Source organism: Perissodus microlepis, chromosome 18 (genome assembly GCF_051167445.1).
Source record: "Perissodus microlepis isolate ML-2025 ecotype Zambia chromosome 18, ASM5116744v1, whole genome shotgun sequence".
NCBI classification, from domain to species: Eukaryota; Metazoa; Chordata; class Actinopteri; order Cichliformes; family Cichlidae; genus Perissodus; species Perissodus microlepis.
In genome coordinates, this window is record NC_140478.1 from 23780901 (window position 1) to 23802912 (window position 22012).

A 22012-nucleotide genomic window follows, 5' to 3' on the forward strand; every position below is an offset into this window, starting at 1 on the left:
TGCATGAGATAGTTATGCAAACAACATATCGGCGGGTGTTGTAATTTGCTATTGGTGCAGACGTTTGATCAAAACGAAAACACAAACTTCTCCCGGCGCTCGTGTTTCAATTTGCCACATGCCAAACACTCCGCCCTTTGGAACACAGCTCTTGCCAAAGGAGTCCCTTTGAGGGTTGCAGCACAGCCAGTCTGGCCTTTTAAAGTACACTGCTTGGCAAATCAAGCGCACCACGATCCAGTGCCCCAGTCTTGATTGGGATTCACAGGGTGTCAACAGACTAGGAGAAACGCACTCCACATTAATTAACACCTGGCCTCATTATCTATCCCATGTGGCAGAGTTCCAGTGGGGTATATTTAACACTGCCTTATTATCATGGGGGATGGTGGAGGTGAGCACTTGATTCTGTGTATGAAATTGTGCATTCATGTATGGAGAAGTGAATTAAAGTCTTTTGTACTTGTGTATTTGTGTGGCTGATTTTGCTTGTATATGTGGATATGTGGATGTGTATGTTTATACACCCATGTGTATCTGTGTATTGCTGTGTGTGCTTGGTTGTAGGTATCTGCTTTGTGTAGGATATATCCTCTCTTGTGTCAGAATTCAATAAAAAGCTTTAGCAATGCTATAAAGAGTGGATGTTTCAGTGATTAACAGAAGATTTCTCTTTGGTAGATTTCTATCTCTTTGCCTACTTATATGGCACAATTTATATTTCTCTTGTCAAGACCTGTCAGACAGAACACTTAATGCAATCAGATATTTCTGTGTAAAAAAACACCACTCAAATTTAAAAGGTTTTGATTCTGTATAAAGTAAGCAAGCGTGCAAAAGTAAATTGGACAGGCTGGACAGACTAACATAATTTTAAATAGCGGACATCATGGACATCACCAAATATTGGGTTTCTTCCCTTGAGATGCTTCTCCGGGCTTTTACTGCAACCATCTTCAGTTTCCGCTTGTTTATGAGTGCCTATCTTCAGTTTTGTGTTCAGCACTAAAAACAGACTCTGCTGGGTTAAGATCAAACCATCCAATTTCTTTGCCTTGAAAAACTTATTTTTCTTTGGCAGTTTATTCTGGGTCATTATCCACTTGCACTGTGAAGTAATCAGTGATCAGTTCTACACCATCTGGCTGAATCTGAACAGACTGTATAGCCCTGTACTCTTCAAAAATCATTCTTCTATTTATATTAGCACTCACATAATAAATAAATAGTAGTAGTTTCACTGGCAGCCATACAGATCCATGATCTAACACTGTCTCCACTATGTTTGATAGATAATATTCTTCAGACTATGAGCTGTTCCTTTCCTTATCCATACTTTTGCCATCATTCTTGTACAAGTACAAAGGAGTATTAGGGGCACATTAAAATACTATCAATCATTTTGAGATAAAAGTTGAGATATTGTTTACAATTGTTGTTTCAAGACAAACTGCCATAGATGCTATACCCTCTGAGTTAGTGAAATCATACTTCAGAATCAGCTTTAGTAACAAGCAAGGAAATATTTTTTCTTTTGTCACATAAACATATTGTGGTGATAAGTATAAGGATGCTGAAAAGCTGGTGCAGAAATCTGCGGCTGCGGCGGCTCAGTCAGAAAAATCACACAAACTTGGAAGAGTGGATTTGTACAAAATGAAATTTCTAGACACTGAGATGTGGTTTCTCTTAATCAAGGGAAAAACTCTGTGATCATCCACTCGAGATGTCTTCTGTGATCTTTCAGGCTTGTTGGTGTTGTTGAGCAGGCCTGTAGATTCACTTTCTTTAAGGATGAACCAGATTGCTACTCTAACCACTATTAGCAAGTTTTTGGCATCTTTCTGATAGATTTATTTTTTTCTTCATTTTAATAATGGACCTCTTTCAAATGCACCAGCAGCTCTTTGGTCCTCATATTGAGATTTCCAATAGGCAGCTACCAAATGTAAGTTCATGAGAAAGAATCAGCTCCAGATTTTTTTATCTGCTTAATTTGTCACGAAAGAAAGAAAGAAAGAAAGAAGAAAACATCCCTCACTTGCCATAAACCTGCTCGAAAGTCCAGTTATTTTTAAGCGTCTAAAAATGGAGAACTATTTACAAAATTACCTGCATTTTTAAATCAGTTGAATTAAAGCTAAAAGTCACTAGATTAGTCCAACCTCGTTTTGACTATTCAATTTAAAATGCACCGTGGTGTTGTACAGAGGCAGAATTACAAAAAAATCATTGTCCAAATACTTTGACAGTATTTTTGGAAGAGTTGTTTTCTGTACCTATAGTAAGGACCCAGCAGGACATGAAAAGCCACAGAATTACATTTTGAGCCTTTGTCTTATGTGACTGCATATATTGACATTATACTTTTTAGCACATATACTCTTTGTTTGCCAGTTTAGTCACAGATATCTTCCACATCTTGTGTTTATGTCTTATACACAAATATTAAGTATGGAACTTGCTTATAATAGAAGCCCAGCTCAAGTTTCCATAGCAATGCAAAACAGTAGGTTGTGTTTACATTTGGAGATTGGAAGTGATTTATTTACACCTTCTAGCAATTTGCATGAATTATTATTATTATTTTTTTCATTTTGGCTAAATGCCATTTTGTTTTTACATATTACAAAGTCTTACTTGCATGCCTGTGTCAGTGAAATCAATATTTACCTGTCCAGACATGAGCAATCATATCAGGGTTCAGAATGGTGGTCCACAAACTAAAGGTCACAATGACCTTGATATTAGATCTAAATCTAATCAGTTAATCCAAAAGTGCAAGTAAATGACTCCAAACAGTCCTAAAGAGATCATATAAACCATTGTTTCAGGCATAATTCTGAACTAATACCAGCTAAAGAGTATAATCTGTAACGCCTTCTTATCTACCTCTTGCCATTAAATGTCATGTTCAAATGTTTTCAGCCCTGGAAGTTCATGTTCACCAAAGTCAAACTTATTAATACCAAATAATTTGACCTCATAAACAAATTATTCCACTGGAATTTTAATATTTTTCACTCTGTAGTCCAGGTAAACTTGCTTCTGCTGAGTAAAGAGGCTTGTGTCCTGTTTAACATTTGCCACATAAAACCCACAAAATGGTAACTGTTTGCATCAGTGCACTCACTTTCAGTCCTATTTGGCCCTACAGTTTGCAAGTATTTTGAAACTAAATTAGAATTAAAGTGTAATCCAATTCTTGCCTCAGAATGCTGACAGGCTAAGTATACATTGATAAGCTGCCGTGAAATCAATATTTTATTGATTTGACTCATTTGTTTCATATAAGCAGCTTGGAATCAGATAGAAATCGATCACTGGCTCTAGGTGCACTCTAATTGAGAAGAAAATCAAAAGACACCTACGCAGTCCTTAGCTGTTCACAATGGGATGCAGGGGCCATCTCTAAGAAATTGGTAGAAACTGGGATGAAATTGAAAGAGTGAAAGCAAGAATGAGGGGAGTGTGAGAGTGAAATTGCTGCATTGTTCATCAGTGTGTTAGCTCATAGTGTGTCAACTCAACCTCCATCTTTTCAGTCTGCATAGTTATTAGAGGCTTTTATTAATTTGAAATGCCAAAGTAAGGAATAAAGCATTACTGAAATGTCACCATTTCACTGAGCATGATAAAATCGCACCAGCCACTTTTGGAAACGAACACTCTTCCCCTCTGTACTTTACATCTCTACCTCTCCTCTCTCACTTCCTCCCTCTCTTTACAGCACAGTCTCTTTCACTCGTTCTCAGCGATCAATATGGCCTGACAACATGATGGCTGGGTTTCCTAAGGGGAGGTGGGTTGCAACAGTTGCCTGTCATCTCCTGACCATTTCTGTCTTTCAAGTCTGACCCCTTTTACTCAGTGCATGATTCTTTAAAAATAATACAAAAACATAAAACAATGCTCTGTAAGGCCTGACCTTTTCAAATTTCATTTTTCTCATTTGGACTTGTTTGAGATTTTAAAGGCAACATATGGCAAGTCTGATGCAATATAAATATTATCACCTTAACAGAACAGTGCAGAATTGTTTTGGTCATATTTGTGGATAATTTGAAGCTACAATTGATATGCCGTTTGCCTGCTTAGCTTAAAGACTTGAAGATGGAAAGTTAACTTGCTTCATTAAATATAAAAAAATAACAAATAGGATAACTTCTTAAGGAAGATGTATATTTTCATCTTCTGATACTGTAACAGTAAAGCAGTAAAATGTAGAAGCTATAGTCTATAACTCAACTTTTTGAACATTTAGTTCCAAATGAAGGTGGTGCCAATATCCAGATGCGACCTCATGTAATTCTTGGACAGCCACAAAAAAAAAAATCACATTATACAAACCTTACAAAGTTAAACTTTTAATCTCTTCCTCCAGGGACCATTTCTCGTATCCGGGCACTGATTTAATTTAAAAAAAAAAATTATACATCTTTATATACAAGCTATATATCTCTATATATCTATAGATTGATATTCTGGGCATCTCTGCTCAAGCTTGAGACCCGAACCCAGATAAGTGATAGAAAATGGAAGCATTCATGAATAATTTTCTAATATTAAAATTTGTTTGATGATTGAAAAGATTTTTGACAAATATGCAAAAAACAAAACAAAGCAAAGCAGGGGGAAACACTTTTTCACAGTGCTGTAGATAGACTGTGCTTGTTTCAGTGCATGTGCTCAATCTCTCTGATTAATTTCCTTGTATGAATTAACACTGCCTCTCATCTATTAATCAGCTCAATAATCATTGATCATTCTGGTCAACCTAAATTCTCCATATCCAGCACAGTAGACATTTGACAAGAATGCCTTTCTGGAAATTCAACAAAATGTTTTTTTTTTCTGGAAATTGGCAAAAGAGCACTAACATTATTTTCCAAAAACATTTGAATAAAAAAAAAGATCAAACGCATTAATTCTTTACATTACTTTGCATTTTATTGAATTAAAACATTTGCTGTGTTTTTAACACTAATAACTGGTAACCTGTTAGACATCTCACCAACAAAGACTTCTGTGTTTACTGCTTTGAAAGCATTCCTCCCCTATGAGAGAACTTCTTGATTGCTTGAAACCCTTTTATTCTAGGCAAAATTATAGGCAATGTCTTGGGGGATTGGAAGTCCTTCACACACACATGCACTTCACATCTTAGAAAAAAAAAATCTTTCACAGATGGCTGAACCAAGTGGAGTTTTTTCAGGGGGCACCAATAGAAAACCATGCTGCCAAGTAGGTTTTGAGTAATTCAATTACTATATCTTAATAAGAATTTAGTTCAGCTTGTCAAGCATGAAGGATGCTGAATAGATATACAAGCACTGAAGGCCGAGAAAGCACAAAGAATGCAGTTTAATAGTGAAAGAATATCTTTTTATTTTTTAAATTGCAGCAGACAGTGACCAGTCACCTTTATGTCTTTACTGAAAAGCTACAGGAGGCAAGGTGTGCAAAGCAAAACATGGAAGTCACTGCAACAATATCTTCACTGGGAAAGCACTTCATTAACAGCTCTGAATTATAACTTCTCTTGAAGAGTTAAGCTGTCTCACTGGTGTTGACAGGCACCATGCCCAGTGAAATGACAAATTATTTCTTAAGTGCTCATTTACTTATGTTTGTATTATGTCTTTGCCAGTAGAGTGCCACGAATGTGCTAGCACAGTTACAGACCACACACAGCCCACTTTGATCTTAGGAGGCCCGGACCCATGACACTCCCCTTTCTGTGTAAAGTCACATATTTTACTTTTTCTACCTGTTAAGGAAAAAGCTGCTGTGACAAAGAAAGAAATCGGTCAGCATGACTCTTTGGACTTAAATTGTAAGAAATAAATGTATAAAATTACAGAAGTAATTCTGGTAGCTCATTGCCCAGATTGTCCATTTTTTGTGGTTGTTGTTGTTTTTTTAACTTTAGTCATAAAAAAACAGATTTCTATAGTAGAAAGCGAAAAACAGAAACAAAGTCACAGGGGTTTTATTAGAGATATAGTTCAGCATTTTGCATAAATTGTGAAAGCTGAAATGTCTTTGGTGCTGTAGGCTTTCTTGTCAGATTTTGGGGAAAAAAAACAGCGGTTGACAACACTGTACACAACGGCAGACCGGTGCGTAATAAGCAAGCAAATAAGACAGAAAATAAAGAGTTTTGGTGGGAAACTAGTCTTGAAGCACACTGAGGTAGAGCTGTGAAGGAAGTGTGATTTGATTGTGGTGGAAGCAAGACAGCTAAAGTAAGTGGGGATTCATTACAATGTTTTTCAAATATGAAGTGTAGTTTACTGGTCTTCTTTTGCTGCTGGTTCAGTGAATTTCGGTTGGAGAGTGACCAAATCTGGAGTTTGAGAATCTGTCAAATGTTGGCTTTTCACGCCCGATGGGAATGTCCTGTATGTGGGATCCGGGCTTTGTGTTTACATCTTTTGGCGGAATCTGTTTACCTGCTCTTTAATTGTTTGCTGTTTTAGCTTTTTGGTGGTCATTGAAATGGTTTTTATAAACTTTTAGCTGAGATTCTGACCTTTCTGTCGATACCACACATTACCACATTACTATATTTAAATAACAGATCTGGCGGTACATCACGTTAAACTAGCTGTTCTCCTTCTTGTCCCTGGTACCAGGGCTCACTGAGTTTCAAACAACCAAAATGCATTGTAGTTTCATACATGCTGCTTTACGGCCAATGAGCACTTTTAGGCAGCGTACATGAAACTTATTTTAAGACAATCGTGCACAAGCTCCCGTGGGCCACATAAAATGACTTGGTGGGCAACATTTGGCCCATGGGCCTTGAGTTTGACACGTGCTAGCATTTGCATGTGTAGCAAACTAACTGTGGCTAAACTATGGGGAAAAAAAATGTGTCATAGATGATGTAAGTGGATTTCCTTTGAATCATTTTGAGATACATATTCCTACTCCAGTCTTGTGAAAAAGAAACTTTGCACAGGACTGTGCATTTGTGTGAAAAACTAAGTACACCCCATGTCTCAGTAGCTTTCTGCTTTTAGCAGCAACAACTCAAAGAAATCATTTTCTATATAACTTTATAAGACTCACATTGTTGTGTATGAATTTTGGCCCGTTCTTCTTGACAATGTGGCTTCAGTTCATTGAGGTTTGTGAGAAATCATTAATGTCCAGCTCTGTTGAGGTCCTGCCACAGCATTTCATTCAGGCTGAACTACTGACATTGACTGGGCTATTGCAACACTTGATTCTTTTCTTTTTTTTGTTGATGTGCTTGCCGTCATTGTCCTACTGCATGACACAATTTGTTTCTGGCTTTAGGTGTCAAACAGATGGCCTCACATTTGATTCTAGAATACTTTGGTATACAGATGAGTTCATCTGTACTTGTGCATCTGTCATTGTACTATGAAGTTCAAAGTGCATGGAAAACATCAACTTCTGTATCCAAATTACTTTGTGTTGAAAATCATCACAATGGATGCAAGGCGGGTCTCAGACTACAAGCACGCAGCTTCCAAACCCAAAGGCAGCACATGATGTCAGGTATGTGACCAGAAGCATGCTTGTTTACAGGGTTTTATTCTGAGAATTTTCCCACATTTTTGTCACGCCAACACAACCCTCCCTTAACCGTCCCACCCTACTTGCCAGATTTGTCTCTGTCTTTTGACTTTGTCCTTTTTCTCAAAGTAAATTAAAGCAATACATTACAAATGCACTAGAAAGCATACATACCTTCTCCATGAACTCTGAAGGGGGGATCGGGCAGATTTAAATTATGGATAATGTTTGGTTATCGTTGACAGAATCGTGGAACTTTGTGTCACTACTCATAATGAAATGTTTTGACGTTGACACAGAGAATGATGAGGTACTGACATGTATTCAGCTCACGATAATCTCTCTTACATGAAGTTTGTGGAAGGGAGTGTTTTTCATTGAATTATTCTATTTGCTAAATGTTTCCAGTATAGGTTTAATAACTTTCTCTGTGGAAAATGAAAACCCCAGCTATCCAAATTAAACATGCTCCAATGAAAAGATTGGGGTCACAAATAATATTTACCTTACTTTGGCAAGAAAGCAATTTGATGAATAGCAATTACAGAGCCTCCGAGTCAGCAAAGTGAATACACTTTGATAATGGATCAAGAGTTATCCAGCTAAATTACAAAAAAACCCACAAAAAAGGGTAACACCTGTTTTCACCTGTCTATGCTGACATATGTAGCAAAAATGTAAGGCTTAGGATTTGCAGACATATATAAAAAGAAAAATCTGTGAAACGGCTGGCCAATGTTATAACAATAGAAGTTTAAATACATTTTGGTAATTCAGCTGAAAAAACTCCCTGCATTTCCTGACTTGCATGTGCTTGACCCCAGCTGTGTTAAGTGGAAATGTATGTTACATTTTTACTTGATTTCAAAAGCAGTTGGCAAACATAATGTCAAGAAACATCACGGTCTGACAATCTGCCGTGCCAACCAGCTTGGTTCCATCACATGCTGGTGAAAGTAGTGGAGTGTAAAACTCACAAATCCACAATAAGAACTGAACCATCTGTTTCACTGAATCAGAATGGTAAGCTTTCCCGTTTCGTAATAGATAATAGATAATCTTAATAGGCATGCACTTTTATATGGATAGCAAATATCATGGGGGTGTAATTTGAGATTATAGCAACACAATTAGTACATTTTTGCTCAGGAAGCAGTATTTTCATATACACATTAAAATGTCAAAACTGGCTTTTGTGTACTCGACAACAGAATAAAGCAATTACGATATTCAGCAATAATACTGTATGTGCTCTAAATCAGAGTGAAAACATGCTTTGAATATTAAGCCAGGAATACTCTGCCTATTTAAGCCACAATGCCCATCATTTTCTTTTATATCTCCATGCATAATTCATCCGTCTTTGTATTTACAACCCTCTAAGATTTAACCTGTCACAGATCCTGGGGCAATAATGCCGACATATCTCTATCTGTCAAGTGCTCACCTCATATGGAGCATCCAACCTCCACATGTTCAAACAAGACATGGATATTATGCATCATCAGCTGACAGAAAACAAGGGAGAAGGAAATTAAAAAGCCAGGAGACAAAAGAAGTGGCAGGCGAGTGAAAGAATAAATGATGACTCTCCTCCTCTCTCGGAGTCAGGGGACATGTTGCATGTCATCTCGGTGTCTTGGTACGCAGTGGTGCGGTGATGATGTGCTGGGCAGGGCCAGTTCAGAACAGAGTCAAGGGCATCGGGGTGACGGCAAGTTAAATGCTCCAACTGTTCCCTGTCTCCAAACAAATACATGGATGAGTGAATTCCCCACCGAGGAGGAGGGGTACAGAGATCAGAGAGGTCCAGTGACAGTTTCTGGCTTGACCTCTGAACTGCTTGGTTAGTTCCAGAACTGGAGATAGACACATAACTCCTGATACCACTACTTAACCTGGTTCTGCACAGACATGTTCATCACTTATTGTTGACCCTCATTTTATCTCAGAAAATTGGACTAGTGAGAGATTACAGCTGATCACAAACTATACAAAATAATAAAATGAATAATGCTGCTTCTTTATTCACTGTAATAGGAATAACCGGGAGTAGTGTAAAAAAAGTGATTTTGGTCAAAACCATAAGCATAAAAAATGTTTGAACTAGTTGGAATTGTTGGATTATTGCTTTTCTTTTAAATGGGGATAAATCAGTTGTCCCTGTCCTTTAAAAAAATGTCTTTTTATGTAACTAATTTGCAGCAGCTATACAGTTGTAAATAATGCTATGCAGTGTAAGGTCAATTAATTTAATTCTCTTTTAAAATTTTGCTACCAATTACAATGTATTCTCATATTTTATATAATCTAATATTTTCTGCCTTGCAGTTGGTACTAGATTGATGGTATAGTGTGAGCATGATTATGTGGTGGGGTGTGGTTTGTGGCACAGCTGAAGGGGAGGGGTGGAGCAGTTGGTTCAGGGTGTGGTGGCATAGGAGGTTGACCCACACTGCTGTTCTTCATCAACTGGTCAAGCCTTCCCTGTTTTAGTAGGTTGTAGGGACCTGACGGGAGTGGTGTGTGAAGTGTTGAGGGAAGAAGGTAGCTGGAAAGCTGCTCTAACAAAAGCACGAAAGATGCTGAAAATAAGGATCACTGGACTTGTACTGATGTGTGCTTCAGGTCTTTTTGTTACAGATTAATCCAAACATCAGTGCAGACTTGACATTAAAGACCTAATGCTTTTTACTTTACCAAGTTTTAGCCCTAATTACAAGCTCTGCACAACCAAATATTTCACCAACTCAGGCCTAAAAACACACATGATCTATGCTTTGTTAACAGCTGAGAATTTTGTATTTTAAAACTTGAACTTGACAAGCAAGATGTTTCACTGCAATCTAATAAATGCACACCATGATCTATTGAAAATAACTGGAAGCTGGCAAATAAGGGGGAATATTTACCAAAGTCACAGATTGAGACGTAGTTTGACTTTCTCATAGAATAGGTCTTCATTGATTCATGCAACCACAGAACTGGCCCCTACATGCCACGAGAAAAAAGCCATTTTGCAGATTCACCCTATCTGTCATTGGCCTCACATCCAATGTACGTATCAAAGGTTACGTCCCCTTTTCTCCCCCATAATCTAGTTGTCTTTTTAAAGTCTATTACGCCAATTCTGTGTGCATGTAAGACACAGACTGAAATTTCACAATGACTGCTGTCATTGCCAGCAAAAATAAGTCTACTGCATTGACTGTCAATAATGTGGCAGTCTCCAAGCAGCTTACTCGGAGCTCTCGTCTCGTCTCTCCTTACTAAGTCTCCAAAGGGGGCCGTGTGGCAAACTGGCAGCCACAACTTCTTTCATCCATTCTGAGAGAGCTGAATAAAGTTCAGAGGAATTACAAGAATATACCCAGTTAGACCCAGAGTAGCTGGCATAAGCACGATTACTGAATCACTCTCAGAAATGTTTACACAATTGCCAACTTGATGTGGTTGAACCAGCATGGCTCAAGATAGCGTAGAGCATGTGGGCAGATGACACCTAACTCAGAGCTCACATTCATTCGTTTAGATTAACTGCCAGATCCCTAGATGTTGTGGAAGCACAGAGTATCTCTCATCTTCTGCCACGTTTCAAATCACCAAACCACTGGGTTCTCTAATCAGAAAGGTACAATGCAGACACTACTACACTATGGCAGCTTCAGAGGGAAATGCTTGACAGGGTGGTCTATTCAGCAAAAGAGAATTTATTTATCCAGTATATCCAGATCCATCTTCCTGATGCTAATGTATGCTTTGTGGAGTAAACATATCCATGCTCATGCACTTAAACTACAAAAAATTAAGTCTATCTATGAAATGCTTGAACATTAAACCTCATTTCTCGCTGCATTTGATCCAATGGTTTGCTACTTTAGTGAATTACTATCAGATCCCCACAAGCCAGCCTAATATGGCCTTTAGAGACAGAAAAAAGCTGTGTAATTAAAAACACTTATTTAGTTTCTCTGTTTTAACAGCTAATTTTCATTAATGCCCAAGTGGTACAATAGTATAATTATCATTTGGCCAGCAACTTTTTAAATACATTTAATTGGATCATTTGTATTAATACAGAATATTACAATTTTATTGTTTCCTTCCTTTCACACAACCTGTACAGTAAAAAATACCAGTGTTGAGTGCTACTGAGTGACAGCGCCATAGCACACCGTAGGAGAACAGGCTTAATACCAACACATTCTGAAGAACCCCTGAAGGTCTGCAGCTAAAAATATAAACAAGGCTAACTCCTTGATGCAGAACACATCTCGTACACCCTGTATATCCTGGAGTCTCATTATTGAATATTGAGTCTCTAATTCAAAAGGTTGTATCTTTGTCATTTTAGCAAAACCACAACACAATTGAATGATTAATGAACCTTTCATATGCATAAAACCTTCTTTGAGCAGCAATCGAAATAGGAAATGGGAATCATAAACACATGGAGAAAGGGATGGGGGCCAAGACATTGAGGATTCTTTGACCATCCGCTATGAGGAAAACCAACTCCTGGGAAAAACTGATTAGATCCGGCTCACAACGACAGACAACTTAGTGATTGGCTGAAAGAGCTGATTTGCATGCTCCTCTCATCTTCAACCAAGTCTCAGGAAGCACTGGTGGATAAGGTCACTGGTGTCAGTCTGCATGTGTGCCAGCTGAGAATGTAAACAGATCAAACACACAACAGGCATTTAAGTGTTTCCAGAAGGAGTCTGTGTTCTTGATGATCTAGATAATCATGACCCCAAATTCATGTCAGAGGTGAAAGGCATTCTAGTCAGAAGCAAGAATAGTTGAGAGTTACCATACAGCTGGAATTTACACTAATGGGACTGTTCTGTCCTACCAATGAGGCAGAAAGTCTCACAACAGATCAGTATGGTTTGTCCTCAGCTAATCGTTTTAATTTATTTCATTTGGTGGCTGAACACAGTCTACTTGTGTCTTTACGCACATGCAATCATCCAGCGAAGGAAAATCCACGAAGGTTGATTATTTTCAACATGACATTATGTTTTCTTAGGGACTTCCTAAGCGAAACAGCAAGTGTTGCTGATGTCATTTGTTTAGCTCTGTAATCTGTTGTAAATAAAGAGTTCCGCATAGAAAAAATTATGTAAAGCATCTCAAGGGAGAACTGAAATTCTGTAGCAAAGTCAGAACCAAATATTATAAAAGTCCTGTGAAACATGTAAATTCCACCAAAATCTTTATGGTATCATATGCGAACTATGAATGCTTGTTCAAAAAATTTGATGCCATCCATCTTGTGAATGGAGTCGTACATACAGATTTGCTTGTAAATAGTGACATATTTCAGTCTGAATTTAAGTGCTGGACTCACTTGACAGACTGATTTCAGACTGAAGTATTTATTATTAGTTCTTATTAATCTCTGGCTCTTTTCCACAGCATGTCTTTGTCCTGCCTTCTTCCCCTTCACCCCCAACCGGAGGTTTCTTCCTGTTAAAAGGGAGTTTTTCCTTGCCACTGTCACCAAGGTGCTTGCTCATAGGGGATCATATGTTTGTCTGGGTTTTCTCTGTCGTCTTTGTATTACTGTAGGGTCTTTGCCTTACAATATAAAGTGCCTCGAGGCAACTGCTGTGGCGATTTGTCCGTATATAAATACAACTGAATGAAATTGAACTGAAGCTATTTTACTTATAATTGTTTTTTCTTTGTCTGTGGAGAAAACTGATCCACAATATATTTTGTTAGTTCTGTATTTTGCCAACATCAAAATAGAGAGATTTCATGTGCTATTAATATTTTAATAAAAATCAATCAATAAATAAATAATAAAAAGAAAAATAGATTACAACAAAAGAAATATAAAACACAAGTGTGTCTAAATTATACATAAGCTTAGTATGCATAAAAAATGACATCGCAAAGAAATATAAGACATCTTTTCTATGAACAAATTCTGTATTGACAAGAAAAATCAAACAAACATACAAAATATTCCAACCACGTTGACTCTGTTTGTCTCTGTTCTGTTCTTTATGCGCCCCGTGTTATGTAAATGTTGAACATTCAGGATAATCTACTGGTCTGATAAAGGTTTCAGTTTGTGTTTTGATAGAAAAAAAAAAAAAAAAAAAAAAAAAGCTTACCAGAACGTCACACCGACTGGAGACTAGCTCCTTTTTCATCCTACAGTGGCATTAAATGTCTCAATGCCATCTGGAGCTGTGAGAAGAAAAGCCCTCCTTTTAAAGATGCCCATTTTAATTGGTAAATATTTACTCGCACGAGCTCTTGGCAGGCATGAACATAACGTCTAATGAAGCACTTTAAAGCCTATGGGCTCTTACAGCTTACTTTGAGTGTGATTCTAAACAAATGCAACCTGGGGTTGAACTGTTGATGAAGGTTGATAAGGGGGCTGAATGCTGCATTCACTGTTCTTTGTTTAATAACAGTGCCAGCACCAGTGCAGTTACCCTGTCAGTGCCTGTGTGTGTGTGTGTCTGCAGTCATCTGTACAGATGCAGTCAGTCTACAGTCAGCTATAAAGATAGATGTTTGTGTATGTATTTGCATGTACTTTGTCTGTTTAGACTTAGTAATAAATCCATTTTCACTATATTTTTGCCCCAGTATAATTTGATATTAAAACATATTTATTATAGCGATCCTAAAACTTTCCTTTGTATGACTGCTAAAGGGCAACAGTTGGAAGGACATCAAAAACTTAAATAAAAAATACATTTGCAAGAGAATTTCAACAGAATATGGAAAAAAATGGCTCCAAATTTGTGTACATCTAATGTACACATACAGATTTGCGTATGCCTGTGCATCAGTTGTGCAAGGACATATTTACAGATTGTTTGTGCATGTAACGGTTTCCAGTTGTTGTTTTGTGCATCTGTCTGTTTTTACGTTTACCAGTCTCTCCAAATTCATCTCCAAGATTTGCACAACAGCATGTGTGTGTGTGTTGCTGCTGCTGTCCTAATGCACAGGTCTACATGTACATTAATCTCCGCTGCAGCGGCAGCTCATTGCCTTGTATGCGCCGCTCTCTATCCCTGACCCAGTATGCTGTGCGATCCTGCCTACAGCCTCATTTGTCTCCATCAGGGGACAACCGAGGTTACGACTCACCAAAGCGCAGTATGTTTCTGGCGGATCTCCACACGTGATATTTGGAGGGTCGAGGGTCACTCGCAGGTACTCTGTCATGTCAGTGGCTTCGGGCTGACAGGCCATGTAGTCCCATGCCAGGCCTTCCTCTGTGTAGATCTGGGACTTGCACACGTCATAGTGTCCCCAGACCGCAGGGTAATGTTGCATAGCGTGGCCCACACTGGTGCACAAAGCTTGCAGAGCGAACAACACAGGCAAGAACATCGCTGATCTCATTCAGTATGGTTTCTGTAGGATTCTTCTTTTCTTTTCTTTTTCTTTTTTGTCTTTTGCTTAGTCACAGAAATGACGATAGCACTCTAACTTAACAGCAGCTTTGAACGGGGCAATAGAGCATTTAGGAACTGTGGCAGCATCTTGCTAGTTTTGTGTGAGGAGCTTCAGGGAACTATTAGCCCCCATTCAGTTATTTTGTCTTTGATTGCCACCGCTTCTGCCAGGCTGATGAGGTGTGTCAACAAGGGGGTGTCTTCACTAGCGTTGGTAGTTGATGAAAAGGTGAACTAACGGTCAGATGTGATGTGCAGAGGAGTGACACTCCTCATAAATCAGCAGATGTCTGAGCTTGATCCCCAAGTATACTTTTTGGCACCAGCAGCATCCTAAAGGACAGAAGAAAAGGATAGCTTAATGAATTAAAAAGATTGGATACATTCACAAAACATTTGAAATGCGACATTAAAATATTAAATGAGTTTTAACATGGCTTGCAGGGAGCTAGGTGTAGAAGTCTTACATCTTACTACCCACTCCAACACATGCACAAACCCAGACACAAAGACACACGTATGTGCAATAAGTGCACAAGTGTAATGTATGGCTTTGCTGCTTTTATGGGTCCCTCAATAATAACCTTTTCAAAATCACTGTGTACAATTCAAATTGAGCTTCTTCTGTAGAGTCTGATCTCCATGTGATTTTCATACATTGTGCAAAAACACTTATTTCCACGTGTCAAGTCACTACATTTAAGTTATTGCCTTTTCTGATTCTTGCTCCTTTATAGCCGAATGTGGAGTTGCATTTGTCTCAGCGCCTTAAGAGGCATTTGGGAAATATTAAAGTAAAATTGGAAGACAGAAATAGTCTATTTGAGGGATTGTACATTTCTCAAAGCAATCGCAAGCCATCAGTCAGATGGCCCGACTCATCAGGTAATGGTGCCTGGCAGCAGTCAGCGGAGACCTGCACCATCTCAGTGACTCAGGTAAAAAGTGTGTGCAGTAGCAGGGACTAAATGAAGCAAGCATATACACTATCACCTCCAACTGAGTATCACTTTAAATAAGAGTTAAGCTACTGTTGACTGTCAATTTGCTCAGATGGCCAGAGCTTTTGCCTTAGTGAAAAGTATTTGTTCTTGTGAATAGCTGTACAGAAAAAATACATTTCAATCTAACCTTTGCCCACACAGGTCACAATGTTAAGAAACGCGCATGGTTATCCTCTTAAGTGCAGGTTAAACGCATTGTGCAAGGGGAGTTCAGCAGTACTTGTTGAGGCAGAACCATTACTCATTGAATTTCTCTGCTCTGATTCCTCCAGCTGATACAGTACATGAAGTTGAACCCGTAACTTTACGGTCAGCAGCTTTCCTCTCTACCCTTCAGGCTATAGCCGCCACCCCCCCCGTGACTGACAGTTACAGCTGAAATTTATTTATTTATTTAGGTAACCTGGGGTTTGAAGCGTGTGGAGGGAGTTTTATGTTCAGAAGAGTGAGATAATTTGGTGTGTCAACACAAAGTATTACCATATTTGAGAGGTTATTAAATCAAATTAATTAATTAAGCAATTTAACAATATTTATCAAGAGAAACTCATTTTAATGAGCGATGTCTCTGTTCACGAACACTTACTACGTGATGCCTGCTAGCATATGGAGGTATTAGAATTCAATATTTTAATTTGGTCATCTTGTCTTGGACTGAAAATGGTGCCAATTTGAAGGAGTTAAGACCACATTTCAGACTTCCTTAGAAATACTGCATTCCTTTTTCTAACCTAATGCCCCTTTTACAAAATGATTATGGGCTTGAATACATTCCAAATGTAATGAAAGTTATTCATCTGAGCCGGAGAAATTACTGAGCTGCTTTTCAGACCCTTCAAAGTGGGCCATGACAAAAGGTATGGATGAATGGTTGTTTAAAAAAGAAAGAGTAGAGGAAATAAAGGCAAAAAGGTAGAATTCTTTTTCTTTAAATGCACTCGTATCAGTCGGCAAAGTGTCTTTAAAACATGCCTGGAAGTGTAATTGTTGATTAAGTCATTTCTTTCGCAGGATGTGTGTATAAGATTTCATAAATATAAATGTCAGTGTCTGATCGGAGGTGCGTCATGGGATGGAGCACTTACGACTGACATGCAAACCAACACACACACCGTGATACTGCAAAGTCCCACACCCCCTTTCATAATGCTGAGGTTGGCTTTCATAAGACAGTCAAATTAGGTAGCAGCAGCAGGGTGGTGTAGGTCACTTATCGCTAGGAACATTCAAAGCTAATAAGGGACAACAAATAGGCCTGACCATGGGATACTGGATTTAATTCACAGACATCTAGAGCAATGAAATTATATCCAGATGAAAGGCAGGTATCGGGTAGCTCAGTAAATCGGCATAGACAGGTATGCTCATTGGTGCTAAGGTAGGAAAAAGGAATTGCAATTTTTTTTAATCTTTACTCCTCTAAAAGAGAAAATTAGTGCGCCGAGTAAGCGTTCCCACACAATTTATGAAGTAAATTCAACTGCTTTTCAATTAAACATGACCAAGAGAGGTGACATATGTGATAGCCACAGCAATTTGTACTGCATTAATAATATGCCTCCGTGCTGTAGTGTTTGCATATTGGGCTATACAGCAACACCATCAGCCACAACATTAAAACCACTGACATGAAAACCTGTTTAACACTTGGGACATTTCTCAAGAAAACACGTTCTGTGTGTTGACCGCCAGTCTCCACAGATCCCAAACTGATTAAGCATCCATAGGAGGTACCAAAACAAAGCAGCTCCATAGAGGACCATAATACCAGCTGACAATGTACTCTAGCCTGACACCATAGGACACCATAGAAATGTCAGTGCCCCAATGGACCAGAGCTGCTTTGGCTGCACATGGGAACACATAGCAATAATTGTCAGCACTGTATATTTTGCATCAAAATGATTACACTGAAAAAATTAAATGCAGAAGAACACTTGTTTCCTCTGTCATCGCATGTCTACCGCATATTCTGTGCTTCTCAAAGTGCAAGGAGAAACCTGTGAATGTCATAATTTCACTGAGAAAAATATGAGTCAGATTCTATATTAGAAGTTATTAATATTTGAGTAGCCCTCCATATGCCGGGAGAAAGAGCTCAGAACTTTGGATGACCACCCCCCCACTCCTTCTCTCTCTCACACTCTCTCTCTCTCCCTTCCCCTCTCTCTTCATCTCTTTTCCTTCACTTGTTTTTGAAGCCTCTGAAACACCCCCTTGTGTCCACTTGCATTCCATCCCCTGGGCAGCTCAAGCATAGCAGAGTGTTTTAAAAGTCAGCAGGCAGTTGTGCCCCGTGGCTTATATTGGTTACAAACTCCCAGCCAGACTCTTAAAAACCATAACGGATGTATTCCATTCATTTTATAGTAATCCTGCTTAAGTGTGGCTTTTCTCTCTGTCTCTGAGTGTGGCTTTTTGATCCCCTCTTAGCTCTCATTTTATAACCAACGTGAAAGAGAGCTGTCCATGGTTCTGAAAGGCAGGACCTCAGATCTACTCCAATACTCTGCACCAACTGACATCAATGATTGCAAAATAACACTTGTATTGATTTTAAAATTAAAAAAAGACCCTAACATGACAGTCTGATTTGCGCTTTGTGGTTTTTTCACTGACAATTGCTATTTTACCGTCTTGCCTTTTCTTTCTTTTTTTTTTTTTTTTTGTACTGGGCATCAGTCAGGCTTTTGGATGTGCACACATACAATACCTCCTATTGTGTTCATTGATTTTGTTGAATTCCAACCAATAACTTATGATCCATAGCCAGTTTGAGCAGACTAATGCTTTGTTTCTGGCTGATGAGTGCAACAATAAACGGGTTAATGCTTCCAAATTTCTTACAGCCAAGAACAATCCCCCCAATATGAGTCACAGTGGGATCGACTGGCAAGCAGAAGCATGTCTGTACTGTAACACATTTATCTTCTGACTGTCATTCCTTTCCGTCTTGATCCTTCATTCAATTGTTATTTCCCTTCAACCATCTCTTTCTGTCTCTCTCTCTGTTTACAACTGTGTCTCTTAGCTTCTCCCAATATGAACACTTGACATAAAACATACAATTATTGCCCCAGGGCTGCACCTTTAACCTCTCCAACTGGAGCCACGTTAGGTCACTTGTTATTTAAGGACTCACTCTAGGATGTGGTTGATGTAGTTGCAGTGTGATGGCCCCAGACACAGCCAGACAGCCTTCACTACAATCACATATGAAATCATGCTGTCATGTATTATTCAGAGTTCTTCTCCAGGACGACTAACATGCAAAAACGCACAGCATCAAAACAAATTTTTGAAATTATTGTTCAGCACATGTAATGTTCAAAGACAGAGCCTCGAGCAAAAGTCTTTTAAATTAAAAAAAAAAGTATTTTTCTGGTCTTTAAATGATTTCAAAATGGAACATGCAAATATCTGATAGAACTTGAAAAAAATTACATATTTTAAAGAAGCTGTGTTCTCTTTTATGTTCTGAATCCAGTTTTGCGCAGAGACATGGCACACCTAGATTTGACTTTGCTGACTTGCTGCGCAACAGGTTAAACTGACATTGTTTCCACTATTAAACGAGAATTTTGGGGGCGGACTTGAAGAAAGGGTTTAGGTTTAGGTGCAGACTACACATTTCAGTTTCTTGTTAAACGAAGAAAACCTTCTGAATACATTTAAACTCTTTGAAGAAGGACGCCAATTAAACACTATGGACATGCACAACAGTTTTTATATATCTCATATAAAACTCGTGGTTATGTTACCTACTTCTCACCTAACAAACGTTACCGTTCCCACAAACAGCCTACTGCAATTACCCTATTACGGCGGCCCATTTAGTAACGACGATCCCGGTCACAGAAGCAACAGTATACAAATAACGAAAACGTACAAACTCATCTGAATGCTCAAAACATAACACTTACATTTAAATACGCTCCTGGGACAATCTGCTCATTCAACAAGTTATTTTGAGGCCACCGGTAGTTGCAGAAAGCCGTTTATTGGTCTCTGACTGGCTCTTTTGTTTCTAATTTCCTTCTATTTTTTTTGCACCAGATAGATCAATAAAAATGATGTGCGCGCAGAAAGCGGGAACTGACCTGGAGACTACGATGTTCTCTCTTGCTCCCAACTTTCTTTAAACTTTTGCATCTGAATAATGAACACGGGGACTCGATCGCCAGAGCTTTTCTTCCCCCTTTTACAAACGCCACTGTGCCTTCACGGGTGTCCACACAAGCGGCTCCTTGATTTACGCAGCGCTGGTTGGCGCAGCGTTCATCCGAATGGCGCACGAGAATACTTCAGAAGCCTTTAAGGTAATTCTCAGTTGTCCCAAATTCGATGAAGTCCATCAACGGGTATTAAAATACATCCCGATGAAGAACAACTCTCGGGGTCGTTTGGATCGGTTAGACAGATTTCTCAGCCCAGCCGAGTTGTGCTCGGAGGAGGAAAGAGATAAGCAATCTTCCTCAAATGGAGCTACTATGTCCAGTTACATATGAGCGCTCCGCCGGGTCCTAAAGATAACACTGACTGGCTGGTAAATCTCAACTTCAGTCGTTGTTATTCCAGAATATTACAGCCAGTTCCCCTTTACGCGCAAATTAAATGTAATCAGAGCAGGCACAGTAAAACATGCGCTTTTCAAAAATGCTAGAATATTTGAGCATTTGATTATTTTTAATCTACATTAAATTATTCCAAAGTAGACAAACTTGCTGTAGTCTTGAAGTTGAATAATATTCATAAAGTTGCTCCATGATCTCTTGCAACGGACTACATCGGTTTCTACATAAGCTTCCAACTCATTTGAAGCCCGCTGTAACTGTAAATGCGCTAATGATATTTCGAAACCACAGCTGCACTGCGCACACATACAAACACACACAGACACACACACGCACACACACAATAATGATGTCCACCTAGATTTACTGTATAACAGTTCTGAATCTAACCCTATTGCCGCACAGATCTCACCATCAGCAAAACTCACTGCGGTTTCATTATCACATCGCACGAACCATGAAAAGGAAGGGCTGCACGTGAAGAGTAAAACCCCCCAAAACTTGACAGCTGCGAGTCTTCGGGGCGAAAATTTAAAGTACAGCACAATTAGAATGCAGCCTGCGGAGTTTTGAGAACACGAGCTCGGAAGAAATAAGTGAAGGACCCCCCCCCCCCCTCTAAAAATATAATATAGGTTATTCATCTATGCACCAATAATCGCCCGATTGTCTGACACATTGATTGCTACTACAACAACACCGCCTCGGGTTTTAATGCGATCAAAACATAAATAAAAGGGGAAAAAATATCTTACCTGTACATGTTACAATGTGGGGAAATAACTGCGCTTGTAAAACAGATAAGTGAAAAAAAAAAACCTCCTCCGGTCGGAGTTCGTGCTGTAATTATTCGTTGAATTTTGCGGGCAGAGCTAAAAGAATAACTACAGTTAGGTGCGTCTGGCGGGCTCCCTTGGCGCGGAGTCACAGATGTCACCCGCTCCACTACAGGGTGCCAAGCAGCACGGCAAACAACCACGGTGACAGGTCGCTTTGAATACGCATTTTAATTGTGTTGTAATGCCAACTGGTGGTGATTGCACGATAAGAACAACCGCGCCCAGCTGAAGGTCACCACAGTAATTGAGCAGTCCGCATCTCACGTCGACGCTGGAACCGTTTAAAAACTTCTAAAGCAATCCGAATCAATAAGTCTCGCGCTTATTCTTAGTTCATATTTCTACCAACTGCAAAATTACTATGCACATTCAGGGCACGAAGTGAAAAACGGTCTTTTTTTTCTGTTGTAAGTTTAATAAGAAATGCAAATATTCATATTTCTCTGATAATCTTTTCTTAAACATTTTCACCGTTTTTGCGACTCGCATGAATCTTGAGTACTATGGGCGGCTCTTGCGCCCTTTAGGCAAACTGACCGGCTGTATAAGTGGATTTTCAATAAGAGCAAAATATTTTTCAAATATGTGACGTTTCAAAGCTCTGC

General features: G+C 38.9%; 1 protein-coding gene across 5 annotated transcripts in view; it reads right to left on the minus strand.

Annotated features, from left to right (window-relative positions):
- The window catches only part of LOC146367918 (netrin-G1-like), a 65254-nt gene extending 43644 nt beyond the window's left edge, over positions 1 to 21610 (minus strand). Inside the window, exons 1-2 of one of the 5 annotated variants that reach the window (XM_084912393.1) lie at positions 21324 to 21610; positions 14680 to 15323 (exon numbers count right to left, since the gene is read on the minus strand). In XM_084912393.1, the coding sequence (XP_084768519.1) occupies positions 14680 to 14937 (258 nt within the window). In that variant the 5' untranslated portion in view covers positions 14938 to 15323; positions 21324 to 21610. Of the gene's footprint in view, positions 1 to 14679; positions 15324 to 19917; positions 20036 to 20094; positions 20851 to 21024; positions 21109 to 21323 lie in introns of those variants that run through there. The other 4 variants (XM_084912395.1, XM_084912396.1, XM_084912392.1 and 1 more) reach the window with 4 other exon arrangements.
- Positions 21611 to 22012: the final 402 nt, after the last annotated feature.